At 40.2% G+C, this 21,859-nt stretch overlaps 1 protein-coding gene across 1 annotated transcript in view; it reads right to left on the bottom strand.

The window, feature by feature from the left end:
- ngfrb (nerve growth factor receptor b) overlaps positions 1-21,397 on the bottom strand; it is a 73,655-nt gene extending 52,258 nt beyond the window's left edge. Inside the window, exons 1-3 of the mRNA XM_062475141.1 lie at positions 21,060-21,397; positions 18,634-18,775; positions 1,135-1,494 (exon numbers count right to left, since the gene is read on the bottom strand). Of these exons, the coding sequence (XP_062331125.1) occupies positions 1,135-1,494; positions 18,634-18,775; positions 21,060-21,209 (652 nt within the window). The 5' untranslated portion in view covers positions 21,210-21,397. The remainder of the gene's footprint in view (positions 1-1,134; positions 1,495-18,633; positions 18,776-21,059) is intronic.
- Between the last annotated feature and the right edge of the window lie 462 nt (positions 21,398-21,859).

The following is a 21,859-nucleotide window of genomic DNA, read 5'->3' as shown; positions in this document are numbered from 1 at the left end:
GTGTGGGGGGGACAGAGAGAGGAGAGCAGGGATTAGAGAATGCCAGGAGCAGCTAACAGTTACAGTCATAATAGAATGAGATCCCCACCGGTCAAGCAAAAAAGGGGAATTTGATGCAACCCCACACACCAAGACAGCGACAGCCCCCCTCATTTGGAACATGAAATCTGTTCCAGGGGAAGAGAACTCTAAAATAAGTTATACTTAAAGAATAAGGATGGAAACAACCCGTCCCCCGTTGCCTCCAACTAGTAACATACTTACCTTTAACAGTCGTAGAATTGACTAAACAATAAAGTTTTTAACCTAATTTTAAACGTCGAAACAGTATCAGACTCCCTAATTGAGACGGGTAGTTTATTCCAGAGAAGAGGCGCTCTATATGAGAACGCCCTACCTCCAGCTGTTTTTTTCTTAATTTTGGGAACCACCAGGTCCACCAGGTTTTCAGGTCCACTTTACAGGATCTTTAAACTCATTCCACTGTAAGATTAAATCATTCTACCAGATCATTAAGCAATGTCATATTCATCTGACATACACACATGCCATTTAGAATTACGCTCCTTACAAGTTTCTTGATTGATTTTAGTACATTCAAACAATTGGCAGTAAAGTCAAAACAGGTTTTACATTTACATTTAGCAGACGCTCTTATCCAGAGCGACTTACAGTAAGTACAGGGACATTCCCCGAGGCAAGTCGGGTGAATGGACTGCATTTATATAGCGCTTTTCTACCTTAGCGGCACTCAAAGCGCTTTACAATGTTTGCCTCTCATTCACCCATTCATACTCTCACTCACACATACCGACGGCAGCGAGCTACCATGCAAGGCGCCGGCCTGCCCATCGGGAGCAACTTGGGGTTCAGAGTCTTGCTCAAGGATACTTCGGCACATGGCCTGGGAGGAGTCGGGGGTCGAACCGCCAACCTTGCGATTAACAGACAACCCTCTCTACCCCCTGAGCCACAGCCGCCCCGAAGTGCTTTGCCCAAGGACACAACGTCATAAGCCTGGTGGGTAATCGAACCGGCAACCTTCTGATTACTAGCCCGATTCTCTAACCGCTCAGCCACCGACTCCCTCCCGTTTTGTTAAGTTTCAAACATTAAATATTTGGTAGATCTTACCTTGGCAGACAGTATCACTGGAAGAGTTGCAGGCTTTTACTTCCAGCTCTCCCTCATCGCAAATGGTGCAGGGTAGACAAGGCTCCCGGGAACTCTCCTGGTCAGAGTAGGAGTCCCTGGTGCATTCCTCACACACCGTGTCACGATCATGGTCACAGCCGTACTCCATACCCTGGCCCTCAGGGCATTTGGTGCAGCGCTCACACCGGTTAGACAACTTGTTCAGGTAGTAGCCGTAGTCACACACACAGATGGCATTGTTGGAGTCAGTGCAAGGCGTCTGCATGCGAAGGAGGCCCGTGCAATGCGTACAAGGCTGGCATTTTTCTATGTGGCTGAAGATTTCTGAAAATGTCTCACCTGGGGAAAAAACATGTTTAAAAATGACTTTTAAAAAGGTAAAAAGCACATACATAAGCCATTTTAACAAATGTTCTCAAAGATATCACTTTCAGTTCTCAATTAAATGTAATTCTCTCCATTGTGAATATATAAAAATCACAGTGATGAAGTTAGTTTGAAGTTTGATATTACAAACAAATATTTTGACAGCCAGTGTTATCTTGCCGACTGTACTACAATGTACACCGCGACACATTGGTCTTTACAACCAGCCAGAGCAAATGCAAATGTTTAGGGACCGTCAACAAACTACTGAATAAGTAGGCTAAGTAGGTTTATGTCTAGGACAATTATTCATTTGTTGTGAGTTCGTCCACTTTTTTGCACTCCTGTCAATGCACTTTTGAATAAACTTATGCATACTATGCTAAAAATTCAACAGGGGGTCATCCGTCCCTTGCAGGATAATTATGACGTCCACAGTCTCTTAGTGGCCAGACTAAAGTATTCTCAGCAGGCCCTTTGACTGGTTTAGACAAGTCATGAGCATTTTTCATGTTCGTCACCATGGTAAGTTTCCAGTACTGGATCTGGGGTTGCTTCCCCATAGGTAATTCCTGGCAATAGTTTATCCTTGTGGATGCTCCAGGTGATGCAATCTGGTACTATAATTCTGAGCCAGAACACTCGCTTCAGATCTGAAGGCTTTCGACTTTTGCTTTGTCCTGCCTATTTACCTCTGAACTGTTCTGCACGACTGGTCTAGCCTTTAGGGATCTTACGAGTTTGAATTGTGTGCACAGCTGTCTTTTCATCGTGGCTGATGCAGGTGCCACTTTTGTGGTAGAACTAGTTTTTTTTGGTGCATCAACTTGTTCAAAGTGTTACAGTACCTGTTCTGTATTGTCTTTGTTTTATGTGTCTAAATATGGTTGCCACAAGTAGCTAAAGAGTATTTCAGGCACCTTCCTTCTCAGTGCCAGTGTTATATTGACTCAAAGACCCATGATGGATGATTAGCATCCAGACTGAATAGTGAGCTCATTCCTCCTCATCTGATAAGGCTTTACATGCAAGGGTAGCTGATATCTTCTGTCAGTGAGTGGGAGCTTCTAAACTGACTGATATTACAGGGGTATACCATGTCAGTGACATGGTATACATGGTATGTCAGTGAATGTCAGTGAATATATTATCTAGATGGTCTGCACATGCAGAGTACTTTGCCAGGGATCTTATTCGGTCCAGGAGTTTTACGTGAATTCATCCTTTTGAAGATTTTTGATCTTTTGATCTATTTTTACAAGCTTCTAACGACACTCTTCTGCATTTTCCACAGTGGTAGCATGGCTCGCAAGACAGCGGCAATCTGTAGAAATGGTATGCTCAAAAGTTTCGTCTTGGTAGCGATTGAGTTGCTTCTATTGGGATTTACGTTCCGTTGCATGGTTTAAGTGGAAATTAAGTTTTTGTGGCGAAAAGTGAAGCTAATGGTGACTAACTTGCTAGCCACAGTCAATGACGCTACTTACGTCACTAACGTCACGAAAACTCGCGTGACTACCTCTAGCAGAACATTAGTTTAGCAGCTCGTTAACTTCTGGGAGATAGCTAAGCTAACTGCTTTACTGCAAGGCAGCTGCAGAAACGCCACAAGCAAAGAGGCCAGGGTGATAACTATTTACTAATTTTACTTTGTGATATGACACACAATTGTGACGTGTAATGTACAATATAAGCTGATTTTATTAAGGAAGTACATCTACTTTCGGAAACAGTCTACTATGTCACTGAAGTATTAGCATCATGACATTAGCCTCTGTTGCCCGGGCAACACATACTACAGTGGTCTATAATGCATCTGTTTTCAATCGTTAAAATAAACATTCCTCACAAATACATTTTTGTTGTAGGATTTATTATGACATTACATTACAAGTAAACGATTTGTGGGTGAAATTATCATTACCTGTTGTTTCAAACCAGTGTTGCTCACTGAAACGCTGTAGCCTACGCGAGACACTACAAAAACATTACACAGCTGTAGGAAGTCAAGCGGCGACAGAACATGTTCGGCACTCCCCTTACTTAAATCAAAAATCTATCTAACTACTAACCTTAACTTCATTGCCACAGCCTAAACTTTGTCAATCTGTTCATGAAAATAATTAATTTCAGCCTAAACCGTACAACGGAACGTTAAATCAAATTCAACCAACGCAATCGCTACCAAGACGAACACAGCGGTAGTCTAGTACTGTACCGTAGTAGTACAATTTACCGGGGCAGCTTCTCCACACAGGGCTATATCGCACTTGGCGTTGTTACTGACAATGATCGCTACCAGTGAGCTTTTTATGAAAGCGATTTTCCACTAAATAAATGTCAAGCTTATTTACGTTTTTGGGGGCATACTTTCAGTTAGCAGATGGTACTGTTTGAATCGCGATTCCATCTTCTACTGCCGGTAACGTCGTACAATAATCTTCAAAGGGGGTTCTTTATTCATGAATGAATGCAATATGAGTAGGCTAAATTCCTTAAAATATTACGAGAAGGGAAAAACTTAAAAGGACGTTTAAGTCATATTTTTACACCGGTCTGCCAAATTTATTCGTTTTGATTCAACGATGAGGCTGCCTCTTGCAGGTGAAATGAGAAGACATCTATTTCATTCTACACTTAACTCGTATTTTGAGTTGTAAATGAGCAGCAAAAAAAAGATGCTTTTAAATCTATGTAATTTTTATAAATAATAAGTAGGCCCTATGCATTTTATATAAAATATACAGAAATATCAAAAGAAATGTTGTAAAAATGTCATTAAAAAACAGACCCCTGTGCAACCAACGCAAGCAAGCACACCCTACAATTTCCCAAGGAATTGCACCCTCTCTAGTTTAACATGTTTTATGCATTTGACCCAATATAAACTGAAAAAACAATATGAATGTGCCTGATTTAGGACTGGCACATCACCATTGTAAGCTCGGAGTGGAGCCAGGAGCCAGTTGTGTCAAGAGGAGCCAGTTGAGGTGGTTCAGGCATCTGACGCCCAGGATGCCTCCTGGGCGCCTTCTTTTGGAGGTTTTCCAGGCACGTCCAACTGGGAGGAGACCCCGGGGTAGACCCAGACCTGGCTGGAGCCTGGAGGGATGATATTTCTCATCTGGCCTGAGAACGCCTTCCCAGGAAAAGCTGGAAAGCATTACTGGGGAGAGGGACATCTGGAACGCCCTACTTAGCCTGCTTACACTGTGGCCCGACCCCAGACAAGCGGATGATGATGGATGGACATCAGCTTTGGACAACAGAAAGGGATCGCTCCTGTTTTTCACTTAAACTAGTGCAGTGCCCACTGGCAGTGTCTGTTGGCAGATCGAAAGATCTATGTATCCATGATTATTAGATTTATTTATTCCTAATGCAGTTTGTGGGGAAGTTTATTGTGATTATTTATGTATGGTGTTACCCTGCGGTGTTGCTACTATGGCAAAATTCTGCTTGAAATGGACGTGAGTTTGACTTTCATCGTCTTATCTGAATCCAGAAAACCTTTACACCCCACGATGTGAAGCTTTTTTCTTTGGGAACAGTGGGTTTAACTGCTTGCTGACAACTGCAGTGTTTGCAACGTCATTATGTTGCCAGTCAAAACTAAACTAGCTAAGAAAACAATCCGACTGGCCGACGCTTGCGCTTAAAGCTCCTCATTTACATAAAGTTTAGAATATTTCAGCTTGCAACGCTCTGCTCCTTCCCACAATGCACTACGCAAGTGTTAACGCCCGGCTTCGTTGAAAATGAATTGGAAGCCGTGTCACCTGCTCCACTGTAGTGAACACGCACTGTAAGGAGTCCCACTGTCAGTGTACACTTTTATTTATAACTCTTATTTATACGTCCATAAACAGTCATATCTTATAATTGTAATCTTATTTTGATATTTTATATGGTATAGTATTGTTTAGAATTTTTGGGACTGTTGTAACCTACTTTTTCTATTTAAGATTCGTATATGTTTATCGTATGCACCTTCCAGCCACAGTAAAGTCCCATGTTTGTGTGAACTTACCTTGGCGAATAAAGCAAATTCAGATTCTTATTCATTTGGATATTTTTAATGAACGTTAGTGGAACGGCTTGAGGCTTAAATCTAAGTTGACGTTTACCTAAGCAAGGCTTTTTCGTGTAAGCGCGGCTTTCGTTAGAGACGTTGATGATGATGACCCCCCCAGCTCCAGTTGAATTTTCATAGAAACCCATTGACCCATTCATTCTATAAGTAATGCAGTGTGCGGTAACACTTTATAATAAGTCAACTTGATACCTTTGTGAATGGGAAACACTGTGGCAGCAAACATGTTTATATTTATATGTTGCGAATCACTCATACAAACAATCCACTCGACATGGTACATCCTATGCGCCCGCCATACTCTAATTTATCCCATCATAAAGTTTCAAAATGAATTAATCTATGAGTACACAATGTAAGTATTTTCAGTTGGCTTAGTTGGTTACTTTATAGATCTAGCCAAGGCTTTTGACTCGGTCAACAATAACATTCTCCGGCACAGGATTACCTGCATTGGCTTGTCCAGTAGATGTTGTGACTGGTTTGCTAGCTACTTGGCTGATCGTATCCAGCGGGTGAAGACTGAAAACATCATGTCTGAACCTCTTACCATCTCTAAAGGTGTGCCTCAAGGCTCCATCTTAGGTCCTATTTTGTTTTCCATTTATATTAATGAGGTAGCCAAAGCAGCAGGTAACTCCAGGATTTATCTGTATACTGATACCATCATATATTCAACTGGTCCTTCACTCCACTCTGCTGTATCCACTCTTCAGCAAAGCCTCACCTCCATCCAACAGTTTTTCCACAACATCCATCTGCTCCTCAACTCCAAAAAAAACAAATGTAAGTTGTTTGACCGGAAAAACCTCATCATCCTCAGCCCTCCCAAGATCTACAGTGCTGATGGCTCAGAGCTGGAGTTTGTCAGCTCCTATAAATACCTTGGCTTCTGGTTGGACTCATCTCTCTCATTTAATACACATATTAATAACCTTCTATAAAGTCAAAGCTAGACTTTGTTTTTTGTATCGAAACAAGGCCTCCTTCACACACTCTGCCAAAGTCACCCTTGTGAAAATGACCATCCTTCCTCTTTCTGACTACGGTGAGATAATTTATAAAATGGCATCAAAGACCACCCTCAGAAAACTGGACACACTCCACCATTCAGCAATCCGTTTTGCCACAGGTGTCCCCTTCACCACCCACCACTGTGATCTTTACAGTCTGGTGGACTGGCCCTCCCTTCACACCAGGCGGCTACAACATTGGCTGCTCGTGGTCTACAAATCCATTCTGGGAATGACCCCTCGCTACCTATCAAATCTTCTGCACATCTCTGACAGTAATCGCCACTTAAGATCAAGTGACTTCATTAGGCTCAGCATTCCGAAAGTCCGTACAGTGTTTGGTCATAACGCCTTTCATTTTGCTGCTGCAAATGACTGGTTGTGTCACTTGTGTGGACTGTGCTTCTGTCTCCTGGACAGGTCATCATTGTAAATGAGAATTGGTTCTCAATTGATTTTACCAGAATAAATAAAGGTCAAATAAAATAAAAAGCTGTGCGAATTGGAGAGGAATATTGCTCGCCGCACATTAGGCTTATTAGACAGGTTAGATAGCCATCTAACTGGACAACATTCACACTCAGGGTGAACACTTAATGTATCCAAACTACAGACAATCACATTACACATATCAAAACAGAACGAACACAACAACAAAACTCCAAACAATGCTTATCTAACTAAGCTTAAACCTTTAACTCTGTAGCTTTTCAGCTAGCCGCGGGGCATTCTGGGTAACAGGAGCGTTGCCGCTATCTAACTATCTAATCAACTTTCCTTCGTCCTACTCTGGAGTCTTTACATTTATTGGGTGTGCTCAAGCCTTCGGCGAGAGCACAACCTTTGTTCTCTCACATATATATTTATTGGGTGTGCTTTGCCTTCGGCAAGGGCACAACCTTTGTTCTCTCACATATATATTATTGGGTGTGCTTTTCCTTCGGCAAGGGCACAACCTTTGTTCACTCACATATATATTTATTATTGGGTGTGCTCAAGCCTTCGGCGAGAGCACAACCTTTGTTCTCTCACATATATATTATTATTATTATTCTTTTTGCCCCCCTAAAACTCAGTCAATATTTAGCCTACATAGACAAAGTAGGTGTCAAAAGTTTAGTCTTGGTAGCGATTGAGTTGCTTCTATGGAATTTACGTTCCGTTGCATGGTTTAGGCTGAAGTTAAGTTTTTGTGGCGAAAAGTGAAGCTAACGGTGGCTAATTTGCTAGCCACAGTCACTGACGTTACTAACGTCACTACGTCACTAACGTCACAAAAACACGCGTGACTACCTTTGGCAGAACATTCGTTTTGCATCTGTTCTTTATTAATGAATGAATGCAATGAGTAGGCTACATGCCTGAAAATATCACGAGAAGGGAAAAACTTAAAATGACGTTTAAGTCATAGAAATTAGGTCAATGTTTACACCGGTCTGCCAAATGTATTCGTTTTGATTCAACGATGAGGCTGCCTCTTGCAGGGGAAATGAGAAGACATCTATTTCATTCTACACTTCACTCGTATTTTCAGTTGTAAATGAGCAGCATTTTTGTCTGTTAAAAAAAAAAATCTATTTCATCTTTATAAATAATAACTATGCATTTTCATATAAAATATACAGAAATCAGTTGTAAAAATGTCATTCAAAAACGGACCCCTGTGCAACCGACGCAAGCAAGCACACCCTACAATTTCCCCAGAAATTGTACCCGCTCTAGTTATTATTTATTTTTGCCCCCCTAAGTCTCAGTCAATATTTGGACTACATAGACAACCTAGGTGTCAAATGTTTCGACTTGGTAGCGATTGAGTTACTTGTATTTGTATTTACCCTCCGTTGCATGGTTTAGGCTCAAGTTAAGTTTTTGTGGCGAAAAGTGAAGCTAACGGTGGCTAATTTGCTAGCCACAGTTACTGACGTTACTAACGTCACTACGTCACGAAAACACGCGTGACTAACTGTAGCAGAACATTCGTTTCGCATCTGTTAACTTGGGGGATTGCTAGGCTAACTATAGCTTTACTGCAAGGCAGCTGCAGAAACGCCACAAGCAAAGAGGCCAGGGTGATAACTATTTACTCATTTTACTTTGTGATATGACACACAATTGTGATGTGTAATGTACAATATAAGCTGATATTATTAAGGAAGTACATCTACTTTCGGAAACAGTAGTCTACTATTTCACTGAAGTATTAGCATCATGACGTTAGCCTGTGTTGCCCGGGCAACACATACTACAGTGGTCTATGATGTATCTGTTTTCAATCGTTAAAATAAACATTCCTCACATATACATTTTCGTTGTAGGATTTATTCTGACATTAGATTACAAGTAAACGATTTGTGGGTCAAATTATCATTACCTGTGGTTTCAATCCAGTGTATCACTGCAACGCTGTAGCCTACGCGAGACACTACAAAAACATCTACACAGCTGTAGGAAGTCAAACGGCGACAGAACATGTTCGGCACTCTCCTTACTTAAATCAAAAGTCTATCTAACTATTAACCTGAACTTCATTGCCACAGCCTAAACGTTGTCAACCTGTTCATGAAAATAATTAATTTCAGCCTAAACCATACAACGGAACGTTAAATCCAATTCAACCAACGCAATCGCTACCAAGACGAACACAGCAGTAGTCTACTAGTACTGTACCGTAGTAGTACAATTTACCGGGGCAGCTTCTCCACACAGGGCTATATCGCATTTTGCGTTGTTACTGACAATGGTCGCTACCAGTGAGTTTTTTATGAATGAGCGGTTTTCCACTAAATAAATGTCAAGCTTATTTACGTTTTGGGGGGCATATTTTCAGTTAGCAGATGGTACTGTTTGAATCGCGATTCCATCTTCTACTGCCGGGTAACGTCGTAGAATAATCTTCAAAGGGGGTTCTTTATTAATGAATGAATGCAATGAGTAGGCTACATGCCTGAAAATATCACGAGAAGGGAAAAACTTAAAATGACGTTTAAGTCATAGAAATTAGGTCAATGTTTACACCGGTCTGCCAAATGTATTCGTTTTGATTCAACGATGAGGCTGCCTCTTGCAGGGGAAATGCATTTTCATATAAAATATACAGAAATCAGTTGTAAAAATGTCATTCAAAAACGGACCCCTGTGCAACCGACGCAAGCAAGCACACCCTACAATTTCCCCAGAAATTGTACCCTCTCTAGTTATTATTTATTTTTGCCCCCCTAAGTCTCAGTCAATATTTGGACTACATAGACAACCTAGGTGTCAAATGTTTCGACTTGGTAGCGATTGAGTTACTTGTATTTACCCTCCGTTGCATGGTTTAGGCTCAAGTTAAGTTTTTGTGGCGAAAAGTGAAGCTAACGGTGGCTAATTTGCTAGCCACAGTTACTGACGTTACTAACGTCACTACGTCACGAAAACACGCGTGACTAACTGTAGCAGAACATTCGTTTCGCATCTGTTAACTTGGGGGATTGCTAGGCTAACTATAGCTTTACTGCAAGGCAGCTGCAGAAACGCCACAAGCAAAGAGGCCAGGGTGATAACTATTTACTCATTTTACTTTGTGATGTGAAACACAATTGTGAAATGTAATGTACAATATTAGCTGATATTATTAAGGAAGTAGGCCCACATCTACTCTCGGAAACGGTAGTCTACTATTTCACTGAAGCAATAGGTGCGTTCGACTTCATGCAGCGCCTGCGTCGTCTGCAGCCGCCTGCAGCCCGGCTGACTTGAAGCAGCCAATGGCATTCTCAGATTCAAGGCAGCCAGCTGCAACCGGCTGTCGGCGCCGCCGGCGCTGCATGAAGTCGAACACACCTATTAGCATCATGACATTAGCCTCTGTTGCCCAGGCAACACATACCACAGTGGTCTATGATGCATCTGTTTTCAAACGTTAAAATGAACATTCCTCACAAATACATTTTCGTTGTAGGATTTATGACATTACATTACAAGTAAACGATTTGTTGGTGAAATTATCATTAAGGCCGAAATATGCTTCTGCGTCTCCGTTTACGGATGGGCGGGCGCACGGATACGGACGGATAGACTTCGTTTATGGTTCTCCGTAGGCTGTGGGTGCTGAAAACAATTCACCACCAGAAGAGTAGGTGGCGCAACGTTTTTTTGTAAGTCGTTGTGCAGTGTTTATTTACCTAGGGTATCGAGAAGTCGGAGCAAATTTACAAATTAGCCGTTTCATCAATAAAATACGCACATTTTCAGCAACTACACTGCCCATTTCTCGTCACATTTTAATTCAGATGCTGATTTACATGTACTGTTTAGATGTGAATTGTGAAAACTTACAGCAATGGCGGTCAAAGGATTCTGTTCGTCCTGTTTATCCCGGCAACCCCGCCCCTGACGCAAGCGGTTCTTAATACTGACCAATCACAGCCAAGGGAGTCTCAGTAGCTCTCCGAAATTACGACGGATAGTTAGAAAATTCAGGAGGTGCACGTCGAGCTCTCCGGGGCTCTCCGAGGGCTGACGGAGAGCTCGTAGAGGGCATTCCACGGAGACGAGGGCGTTCCCATGTGTCCGTTTTTCAAAAAACGCAGAAGCATATATCGGCCTATCAGCAATGGCGGTCAAAGGATTCTGTTCGTCCTGTTTATCACGGCAACCCCGCCCCTGACGCAAGCAGTTCTTAATACGGACTAATCACAGCCAAGGGGTATCCGTAAAATGACGGACGGACAGACGGATAGTCAGGAAAATCAGGAGGTGCACGTAGAGCTTTCCGAGGGGCTCGGAGAGGGCACGGAGAGGGAATTCCTCATCGGAGAGGGCGTTCCCTGTGTCCGTCTCCGTAAAAACGGAGAAGTATAAATCGGCCTTTACGGTGTTAATACAGTCTGTAAAAATACCACTTTGACACACTTGCAAGATGATCCGCTGGTTAGATGTAGCATGATCTTATTTACTACCCACAATAGTTCAGCTTTTTTTGCAGCAGCATTTTAATCAGAGTTAGCTCCAGGTCCTCTCTAAAATACATTTCAGACCTTTTGAAACCTGAGCAAATGACTTTCTACTAAATTTTCAAATTCTTCTGAATTATTTCTCTTTTTGCATTTTTCTTCTCTTTTCTGTAGTTTTATGCTTTCGTCCAGCTCCAGCCCCTTTCAAAAATACCTTTCGGGCGCTTTTAAGCTTTAGCTTATAACTTTCTACTAAATTTTCACAATTTTCCACTTTTTTAGCATGGTCAGCTATCCCCATTCAGGTTTTCAGCATTCTCACTGCTGTTTCGCAGGAACAGCCTTTTCTAGTTATTATTTATTTTTGCCCCCCTAAGCCTCAGTCAATATTTGGACTACATGGACAACCTAGATGTCAAAAGTTTCGTCTTGGTAGCGATTGAGTTGCTTGTATTTTTATTTACACTCCGTTGCACAGTTTAGGAGGTTACAACGTTTTTGTGGCAAAAAGTGTCTTCTGTCAACGAAGGGTACCAGTGCTAGCCTACGTCACTACGTCAGCACACGTTAGCAACGACGCATGGATACAACGTGATAGAGACGTTGTAGCACGCAAATTGGAGCTTGGATTATGAGTGAAAAATGACAAAATTACCAACCATTGGGTTTTGTTGAGAAAGCAATTTTGAGTGGAACTGCCATCTCAGATTTTTTATTTAGGTCGTGAAAGTCTTTGTAATTTGAGCAAGTGCGGGTCGCCCGTGAGACTGCCTAGGCGGCAGCCATGCAAGCGTCATAGTAGTTTAGTATTTTCGTAATTTTATAGTTCGGTCAATTCTACACCAAAAAACAGAAGGAGGGCAATGTTATGACGATATGACTATTGTGAAGACAGCCAGATGGTGAGATTTTAATGTAGGTTGCTGTAAAAACTTTGATTGGTTTGCTACGTGAGAGCCCCGTCAGCCTCCGTTGACGATTGCGTCAGCTGTTGTCGATCTCTGATGAGTATTTTCTTAATTTCGTACCAGGGTCAATTCTACATCAAAAATCAGAAGGAGGGCAGTGTTTTAAAGATATGGCGATTGCGAAGATAGCCAGCGGGTCAGCATATTTTTGTGATTTGTGTAAAACTTGGAATTTGAGTGACACCGTGGCTGGTTTTGACGTTAGCATCAGTCAGACTCGGCTCGCCCACTGGCAGTGTGTAGTACTGTCTTCAATGCCACAGCTAAACTTTACGTCAACAGAAACGTTCTCATTTCCGGCGCTTTCAAACAATCAGTGAAATGTGGAACAACAGCAGCTAGCTTGCCTCTAGAAAACTTATTTTGAATTAGCCATTTCCCCCTACATTAATGTCAAACTTATTTACGTTTTGGGGGGCATATTTTCTGTTTCAAAGGGTGTTCTTAATGAAATATGCAATATGAGTAGGCTAAATGCTTGAAAATATCACTAGAAGGGAAAAACTTAGAGGACGGACCCACCTACAACCGACGCAAGCAAGCACACCCTACAATTTCCCCAGAAATTGTACCCTCTCTAGTTCAGTTAGCAGCTGCTTTTATCCAAAGCGACTTCCAAGAGAGAGCTTTACTAAAAGTGCATTGGTCAATGATCATAAACAACGAGATAGCCCCAAAAAGGCTTTTGCAGGCTTTTGTAGTCTTTGATATTGACTGGTGCATGCTGGGATTTCATGACGTCAACTACCCGAGTTCAGTTCACAATTCAAGGTTCCTATGTCTAAACCAAAAATTATGTTATGAAGTTATTTGTCCGTGGGATGAAAGTAAATATCTGCAAAATAACTTAAACTAGAGAGGGTACAATTTCTGGGGAAATTGTAGGGTGTGCTTGCTTGCGTCGGTTGCACAGGGGTCCGTTTTGAATGACATTTTTACAACTGATATTTCTGTATATTTTATATAAAAATGCATACTTATTATTTATAAAGATTACATAGATTTAAAAGCATTTTTTTGTGCTGCTCGTTTACAACTGAAAATACAAGTGAAGTGTAGAATTAAATATGATGTCTTCTCATTTCCCCTGCAAGAGGCAGCCTCATCGTTGAATCAAAACGAATAAATTTGGCAGACCGGTGTAAAAATGAACCTAATCTCTATGACTTAAACGTCCTTTTAAGTTTTCCCTTCTCGTGAAATTTTCAGGCATTTAGCCTACTCATATTGCATTCATTAATAAAGAACCCCCTTTGAAGATTATTCTACGACGTTACCGGCAGTAGAAGATGGAATCGTGATTCAAACAGTACCATCTGCTAACTGAAAATATGCCCCCAAAAACGTAAATAAGCTTGACATTTATTTAGTGGAAAATCGCTCATTCATAAAAAGCTCACTGGTAGCGATCATTGTCAGTAACAACGCAAAATGCGATATAGCCCTCTGTGGAGAAGCTGCCCCGGTAAATTGTACTACTACGGCACAGTACTAGACTACTGCTGTGTTCTTCTTGGTAGCGATTGCGTTGGTTGAATTGGATTTAACGTTCCGTTGTACGGTTTAAACTGAAATTAATTATTTTCATGAACAGATTGACAACGTTTAGGCTGTGGCAATGAAGTTCAGGTTAGTAGTTAGATAGACTTTTGATTTAAGTAAGGGGAGTGCCGAACATGTTCTGTCGCCGTTTGACTTCCTACAGCTGTGTAGATGTTTTTGTAGTGTCTCGCGTAGGCTACAGCGTTGCAGTGAGCAACACTGGTTTGAAACCACAGGTAATGGTAATTTCACCAACAAATCGTTTACTAATGTCAGAATAAATCCTACAACGAAAATGTATATGTGAGGAATGTTTATTTTAACGATTGAAAACAGATAACGCTACATCATAGACCACTGTAGTATGTGTTGCCCGGGCAACACAGGCTAATGTCATGATGCTAATACTTCAGTGAAATAGTAGACTACTGTTTCCGAAAGTAGATGTACTTCCTTAATAATATCAGCTGATATTGTACATTACACATCACAATTGTGTGTCATATCACAAAGTAAAATTTGTAAATAGTTATCACCTGGCCTCTTTGCTTGTGGCGTTTCCGCAGCTGCCTTGCAGTAAAGCTATAGTTAGCCTAGCTATCTCCCAGAAGTTAACGAGCTGCTAAACTAATATTCTGCTAGAGGTAGTCACGCGAGTTTTCGTGACGTTAGTGATGTAAGTAGCGTCATTGACTGTGGTTAGCAAGTTAGCCACCGTTAGCTTCACTTTTCGACACAAAAACGTCATTTCTACTTAAACCGTGCAACGGAACGTAAATCCCAATACAAGCAACTCAATCGGTACCAGGACGAAACGTTTGACACCTAGGTTGTCTATGTAGGCCAAATATTGACTGAGTTTTAGGGGGGCAAAAAGAACAATAATAATATATATGTGAGAGAACAAAGGTTGTGCCCTTGCCGAAGGCAAAGCACACCCAATAATAAAAATAATAAAAATAAAAATAATATATATGTGAGAGAACAAAGGTTGTGCCCTTGCCGAAGGCAAAGCACACCCAATTAGCTAGTTTTGATAAAGTGAAATTAAGTGTTTTAACAGAACATTTTGGTGAAAATGTTATAAATATTTGTAAAAAAAAAAACATTTTAGTGTATTTTTAAGAAACAACATTTGGCTGTAATGTTTATGTAAATTTATAAATTTACAGTTTGACATTGTCTTCCTATCTGTATTTCCTGTCATTCAGAAATACAGAAAAAAAACACATAATTTACAGAAAAAGTGTGGTAATTTCATCTTTTTTTTTTTACAGAGTAGGGAAGGTTAATTTCCTGTCCTGATTTCTTTTGACTATTATTGTGGCTTTTCTTTTCTATATTTTATATCATGATCTATGCCATACTGAGAGCACACCCTCAGCATCTGTTGCAGCCCAGCACTATATGGGCTGAGTAAGACCAAATCATCTGCGTACATCAGATGATTGACAATAGATTCACCTACAAGACAGCCTGTAGCCAGTATGATATTATTTTTAGAGCTATGGAAAATGGGGATAGACTTCAGATGCATTACGTTACCCAAGTTATAGTAAGTTTACAATACATTTACATTTAGTCATTAAGCAGACGCTCTTATCCAGAGCGACTTACAGTAAGTACAGGGACATTCCCCCCGAGGCAAGTAAGGTAAAGTGCCTTGCCCAAGGACACAACGTCATTTTGCACGGCCAGGAATCAAACCAGCAACCTTCTGATTACTAGCCCGATTCCCTAACCGCTCAGCCACCTGACACTTCACTGCCCAATATGTTGCTAGTCGGCTTATTGCTACAAAAAAACAAGACTTAGTTTGTTTTTTCTCCTGTCCTCCCCAATTTTTTGAGTCACCAGCCGCCACCCTACATACCTGATGAGTGGGTCTGACCGTTGTACAACTGTTTTATAACGTGTATCTGTACACCAAGTATTTCATAACTGAATGTTTATAGTTGAATGGTAACTTAGTAAGTAATTCATTACAGACATATCAGACCATTGTCTGTTATTGGTTTTCACTGCGGGCAATGTGGTTTAGTTAATTCTATATTTTTCTGCAAGTATATTATTTTGGTTTGAAATATTGATTTCATTGACAAATAATTACTACAGAAATGAAAACCCTCACAGTAATGAGCCCCCTCCAAGCCATGGAACCCTTGAATCTACCTTTCCATGTGACGCGACGTTCTGGCTGCATTAAGCGATGTAGTTGTGGATCTTGTGAGAAATAAATATAAATACGTTGATTGGCACTAAAAGATGGAACCAAGGATCTCGTAAGAAATACATATACACACGTTCGCCGCCAACTGGCACTGTACTAGTACAATAAAACTGTCCACGTCAATGTTAACATATTGTTGTTCTGAGTTATATTGTATGTGCATTTTCATGTATTATTTCTTATACACTAAAAATTAGCTAGCCAGATGATTACACAACCGTCAGTCTTAAAAGGTCTGAGGTCCCTAACCCGTATAAAACCATCATGTCCCAGCTGCAGTGGTTCCCTGTGGCTTCAGGGCAGATTTTACTTGACTAATTGTCCTATTGACCTCTACAGGAAAATCCACAAGACAGACAACAGTTTACCATGTCTACTAGAAGCTCGAGAGCAGTAGTGTCATGACTGAGGTTACAATCTCCGTTGAAAAATATCTGAGTTGAGAACATGTTTCACCATCTGAATGAGGCATCGCCGCTGGGATGTCAACATATTTGTGAGTTTCACTTGACCCCATCCTAAAGTAAGGCATTTAGATTTTCTTTTAGTTTCAGTGAAGTTTGAAAATGTAATGTATAGGGGTACAAGGAGGAGAAGGAACAAAAAAAATTGCAAAGAGCAAAGCAGAGTAGTAATTTCTGATCAATTTTGAGCTACTATGATAGAACATGTTTTCGTTCATCAAAAGACAATGACGGATAAATATGAAATTTGTTTTGAGATTAGAAATGTACTTCTCCCTGAGAACTATATGTTTTTAACAATGTGTTTTCTATTTTTTGGTGTATTGTTTACTGACTGCTTGATAGTGTATATCATTTTGATCACTTTGTTTATGATTTGAGAGCAGTGTTTGATTTTGAGCACAGGTAAATCTGTTTTGATGCAAAAGTTTGATTTTGAGCACAGGTAAAACTGTTTTGAGGCTAAAGTTTCATTTTGCAAGATGATTCAGAGGTTTTGTAAATAGTGCTTGAAGATGAGGTTTTGTGTTTACAGTTTTGAGAAAATGGGTGACTGCTTCAAGAAATGTGTTTTACCAATCGTGAAAAACTGTAATGATAATGTGTCAATATGTGTAACCAAGATGTATGTATATGTGTGTATATATCCAGTACTTTAATAATTTTAAGTCTTGTCCTTACTCCTCCAACTGTCCCCATCCCCCACCCAACTGTGCCATCAGATCCATTATAACGCCATGCATCAATAATGCAAGTCAATACAATAATAAAGCTAGCCTGCAGCTATGGGGGAGAGAGTGGGGCATGGCTCAGCATATATTAACAGCATGGAGATAACAATCTGTTCCTTTGTTTTCCATCCCATGAAATGACTCCTGAATGAATCAACTGTAGCAGAAATTCAAGGAAAAATGTCTAAATGTGTGAAGTTTGGACAGTGTGCCTGCCAGTGTTCCCTAATGTGAACTTGGGTCTGTGTGTGTTGGAAGTGTATGTAGACAACTGTGCTATACTGCAGGTGTGTGTGTGTGTGTGTGTGTGTGTGTGTGTGTGTGTGTGTGTGTGTGTGTGTGTGTGAGAGAGAGAGCAGCTAAATTCTCAAGATGTTTACACTTTTGATATTATTTTTATATACATAATGGCAAACTTTAAGGCATTATGCAATCGTCCTATTTCTGTGTCCTTTTATCCCTTTTAGTCCACAAGTCACAAGACCACTTGTGTGGTTAAAGGATTTCATGTCCTAACAAGAAAGACCCAACATACTTGAACAAAGTAAATTTTACTTTACTGGCAACTACTCTGACACCAAATAACATAAAACTCCTGGGGTCAGGAAATGACAAAAGTATATATATTTTAATTTTCATTTGAAGTGACAATGTTTATACCTCTGCACAGTTTAGACATTTTACAATAGCATCTTTATTTGTCAATGTATCAATAAACCCAATGATGATCAAATATTAAAAGACTTACAATTTATCTTTGGAGTGTGACATTATTATTTTTTTTATAATTTGGGTTCCTAGTAAATTATGCATAATATGCAGCCAATAATTGAAATTGTGCTAATTTAAAAAACAGTACTGATGGTCAAGCATAATGGTTGCTTTTGCGCTGTTGGAGAAAAGGCATCATTGAGACATTAATTTGGAAACCAGACTACTTATTGATGTTCCCACAACTATGTATGTAAGTTGACAGGATGTGGACAAGGGGCTTGTTTACTTGCACACAATGATGATTGATTGGATGCAAAGTTATCATGCCCCATACCTACATACCCCATTAGCAAGGTAACTAATGTTGACCTTGAGACCTTGAGAGCTTAACACAGGCAGATTGTGTGTGTACATGATACTCACTGTCGAGGCAGGGGTCACAGACCGTCTGAGTGGCTCCACACAGCTTCAGAACTCCTTCTCCAGGCTGGCACTGCTTGCAGCATTCTTCACTGGTTGTGAACTGGCCTGAGGAACATGGTTCCTGATTGGCCAAAGTCCCAACCTGCAAAGAACAGATAAATACGCATTTTACATAACAACCAAGCATTTCAATAGGAGCAAATGTTTTTGACACAACATGAAAGGAGAAGTAATAAGGGTTCTGAACAGGGTGTTCTGCAGAGAAGTGAAATCCAAGTGATTCATGCCTGTGGAATCCTAACGACAGAAGTCAGGTCACAGATACAACATGTCACCTCAGGCAACCGGTCAGTTTTCAACAGGTGGTGTGTTTGTGTATGTTCCACACTCCAAACAATTAACATCTACTGCACTCCCTTCATTTCAAATTCCTGTTTGTTTTTGAGAATTTGTCCATAATACCAACTAGTCTTCTCGTGGCCATATGATTCCCCATCTACTTTCAAGATTGTATAGCTCCTTAAAGCCTCTAGAGCTTAAGTCCTTGTTTTACACATTTAAAAAATGTCTTTGACAGTGTTGTAACACTTTTGACTTGACAGATTCAACAATGCATGATTACATGAAAGGTAAGGAAATAGTCAAACAAAACAAAATTTTGCTTGGATCTTGCCTGTTGTGTTTTCCACTCTTTCACGTACATGTTTAGTTATTAAACAATTGATGAAGTCAAGAAGACAATATTGGAAAAGTTATATGGGTTCTGGCCGAACTGGATATTTAGCCTAATTGGTTTATAAAAAAAGAATGGGGAAAGCCTGAATTATTGGACCCTGTTGTTGTCATCTGATATAGTCAGTTATCCCTCAGGCTAATATGATGGATTGATCATGAGACAGAGAAACTTCCCATCAAACTCACACATGAACATTTAGACTGGATTGCTTTAATGTTCCACGGAAATACACTGTGATTTTTAAATAAAATGTTATTGTTATTAACGTAACTTCAAATGTACATCAATAGGGACTAATAAGTAACCTATTATATTCACACCTTTATATGGTGGTAACAGTGATAATGCATTGTTAACACAAACACAACACAACTACACTCACTGTTCATTGTTAATTATATGATATTTTATATGATATATATGGATGAGAGGGATACAACAAATGTGATAATTTATTGATTTGGTGATGCTCTTGGACATATCCTCAGTGATACTCCTAGGGACAAAGGATGTTTCAAGTTTTCAACATAATACACTCTCCACCATGCAGAAAAACTAGCCTACAAGGTTGATCAGACCTTAGCTTGAGACTAAAGGCCCTTGCACACTGAGTGCGAAATTTTCATATGCGTTTTTTCGTAATCGTCAGCCTCAACATTCGGAGGCTGTGAATTGTCAAAAAAACTCTCAAAATGCTGGCTATGGATGCGAAAGACGCAGAAAATTGAACCCGATCTGAACTTTTTTTTGACGGACGAAAGTTTTGGAGGCAGTGTGTAAGCGCGATTGACATAACGTGAGGTCGTTTTTTTTTACGTGCGAACATTTCGGACACGAATTTCTGACTCAGTGTGCAAAGGCCATACCTCACGTCCCAAGGGCCTAATACACACTATTTGAAAGAATGGCCAACAACAGACAAATAGTTTCTCGAGACTCCTCACCTCTCAAATGAGAAGTTTATTTAACAATTGAAAGAAACATATTTTCATTTGAGTGTTTCATTTGTGCAAACATCAATGTATTAAACTTAAAAAATAAAAAGACAGAATCTCCTGACAACACTACAGAGAGAGAGAGCGAGAGAGAGAGAGAGAGAGAGAGAGAGAGAGAGAGAGAGAGAGAGAGAGAGAGAGAGAGAGAGAGAGAGAGAGAGAGAGAGAGAGAGAGAGAGAGAGAGAGAGAGAGAGAGAGAGAGAGAGAGAGAGAGAAAGAGAGAGAGAGAAGGCAAAAAATATTTCAGGAAGCCTACAGTCTTGGCCTTTCATTCACTCCACTGTAAGATTGTTATTGTCCTACTGTTCACAGCATGTAATTGAGAAGGGTGTAGCTGCAGACCCTGGACTTGCTGCTAGTCAGATTGTGTAAATGTAGCTGCCATAAGCATAAATATTTAGAATAAAACAAGAATTCAGGTTGAGGACTACTCATGAACAGGTGTATGGAACAACAAAACAATTTGGGTTTAGGTTAACAAGTTTCACATATAAACTACAATAGGTGGGTGTGGCTAAGCAGCACAGACGCTAAGAAAAATTGATTGAATGGAAGGGTCAGTGAATACACTTCTAAAAATTCAAATGATGATTCGACTGGCCGATTGCAGTTGCAAAAGACACCTTTTGGCGCACCCTAATTTGACAGAACCATACATTTAGTAATAAGCATGCAAAAGACTCATGACACTCACCGCTAGTAATAGTAACAAGACTGAGCTCATTCTGTTTCCTTTCGCACCGTCGATTACGTGAATAGTCCAATTTGTCAATGGGTTGATGCAGTACCAAAGGTTAAAAACTAATTCACCCCATTTGGAGGAAAACATAGACTCGTGGATCATCTCTGCAATGGCTGGTATAGTAACGACGAAAAGTGCAACTGTTTTAATCGAAAAACTTATTTTCCTCAAATTGTGTCTTTGAGTTCAGAGTCAATTTATTCATCCAAATAAATTATGTAGTATTTCACCGATGAGCGCATTAAGATTCGTGACTCCGACTGTTTAGCTTTTACTATACACAGAGGTGCAACTGTGGTGTCGGCACTTGCTTTTGTAGGCTACGTGTCTCATATGACAGTTGGGTCAAGAGAACTACACAATTCCTCCACGCCCACAATTGCCAAATGTATATTTTACCCTGTAAACATCCCGAATAAACGAATTGAGAAGGTTCGTTCACGATTTTTTTCAACTCGAGTGTCATTAAAGCCTTTCGACCAAAACTTCATAATTAACATTTTGATTAGTTCCGAAAAGGAAACGTATAGCCTACTCATTAAAATTGTGATTTATGATTATTTTGTCTTTTGTGACAGGAACTAGGCCTATATAGCAATTGTCGTAGCTTATCTTATTTTCTTATGGATTTCAATATGAAAATCAGTCAGGTAAGACAAAAACAAGCACAGTTATCCTATTACAAAGCTCATAGCAGTTGTGTAATGACCAGGGCAAAACCAATCTTAATTATGGTCATTGCAATTATTAGC

The sequence above is a fragment of the Osmerus eperlanus genome, chromosome 12 (genome assembly GCF_963692335.1).
Source record: "Osmerus eperlanus chromosome 12, fOsmEpe2.1, whole genome shotgun sequence".
Taxonomy (NCBI): domain Eukaryota; kingdom Metazoa; phylum Chordata; class Actinopteri; order Osmeriformes; family Osmeridae; genus Osmerus; species Osmerus eperlanus.
Note: the sequence above shows the minus strand (reverse complement) of the source record. Positions and strands in the feature narration are given on the sequence as shown.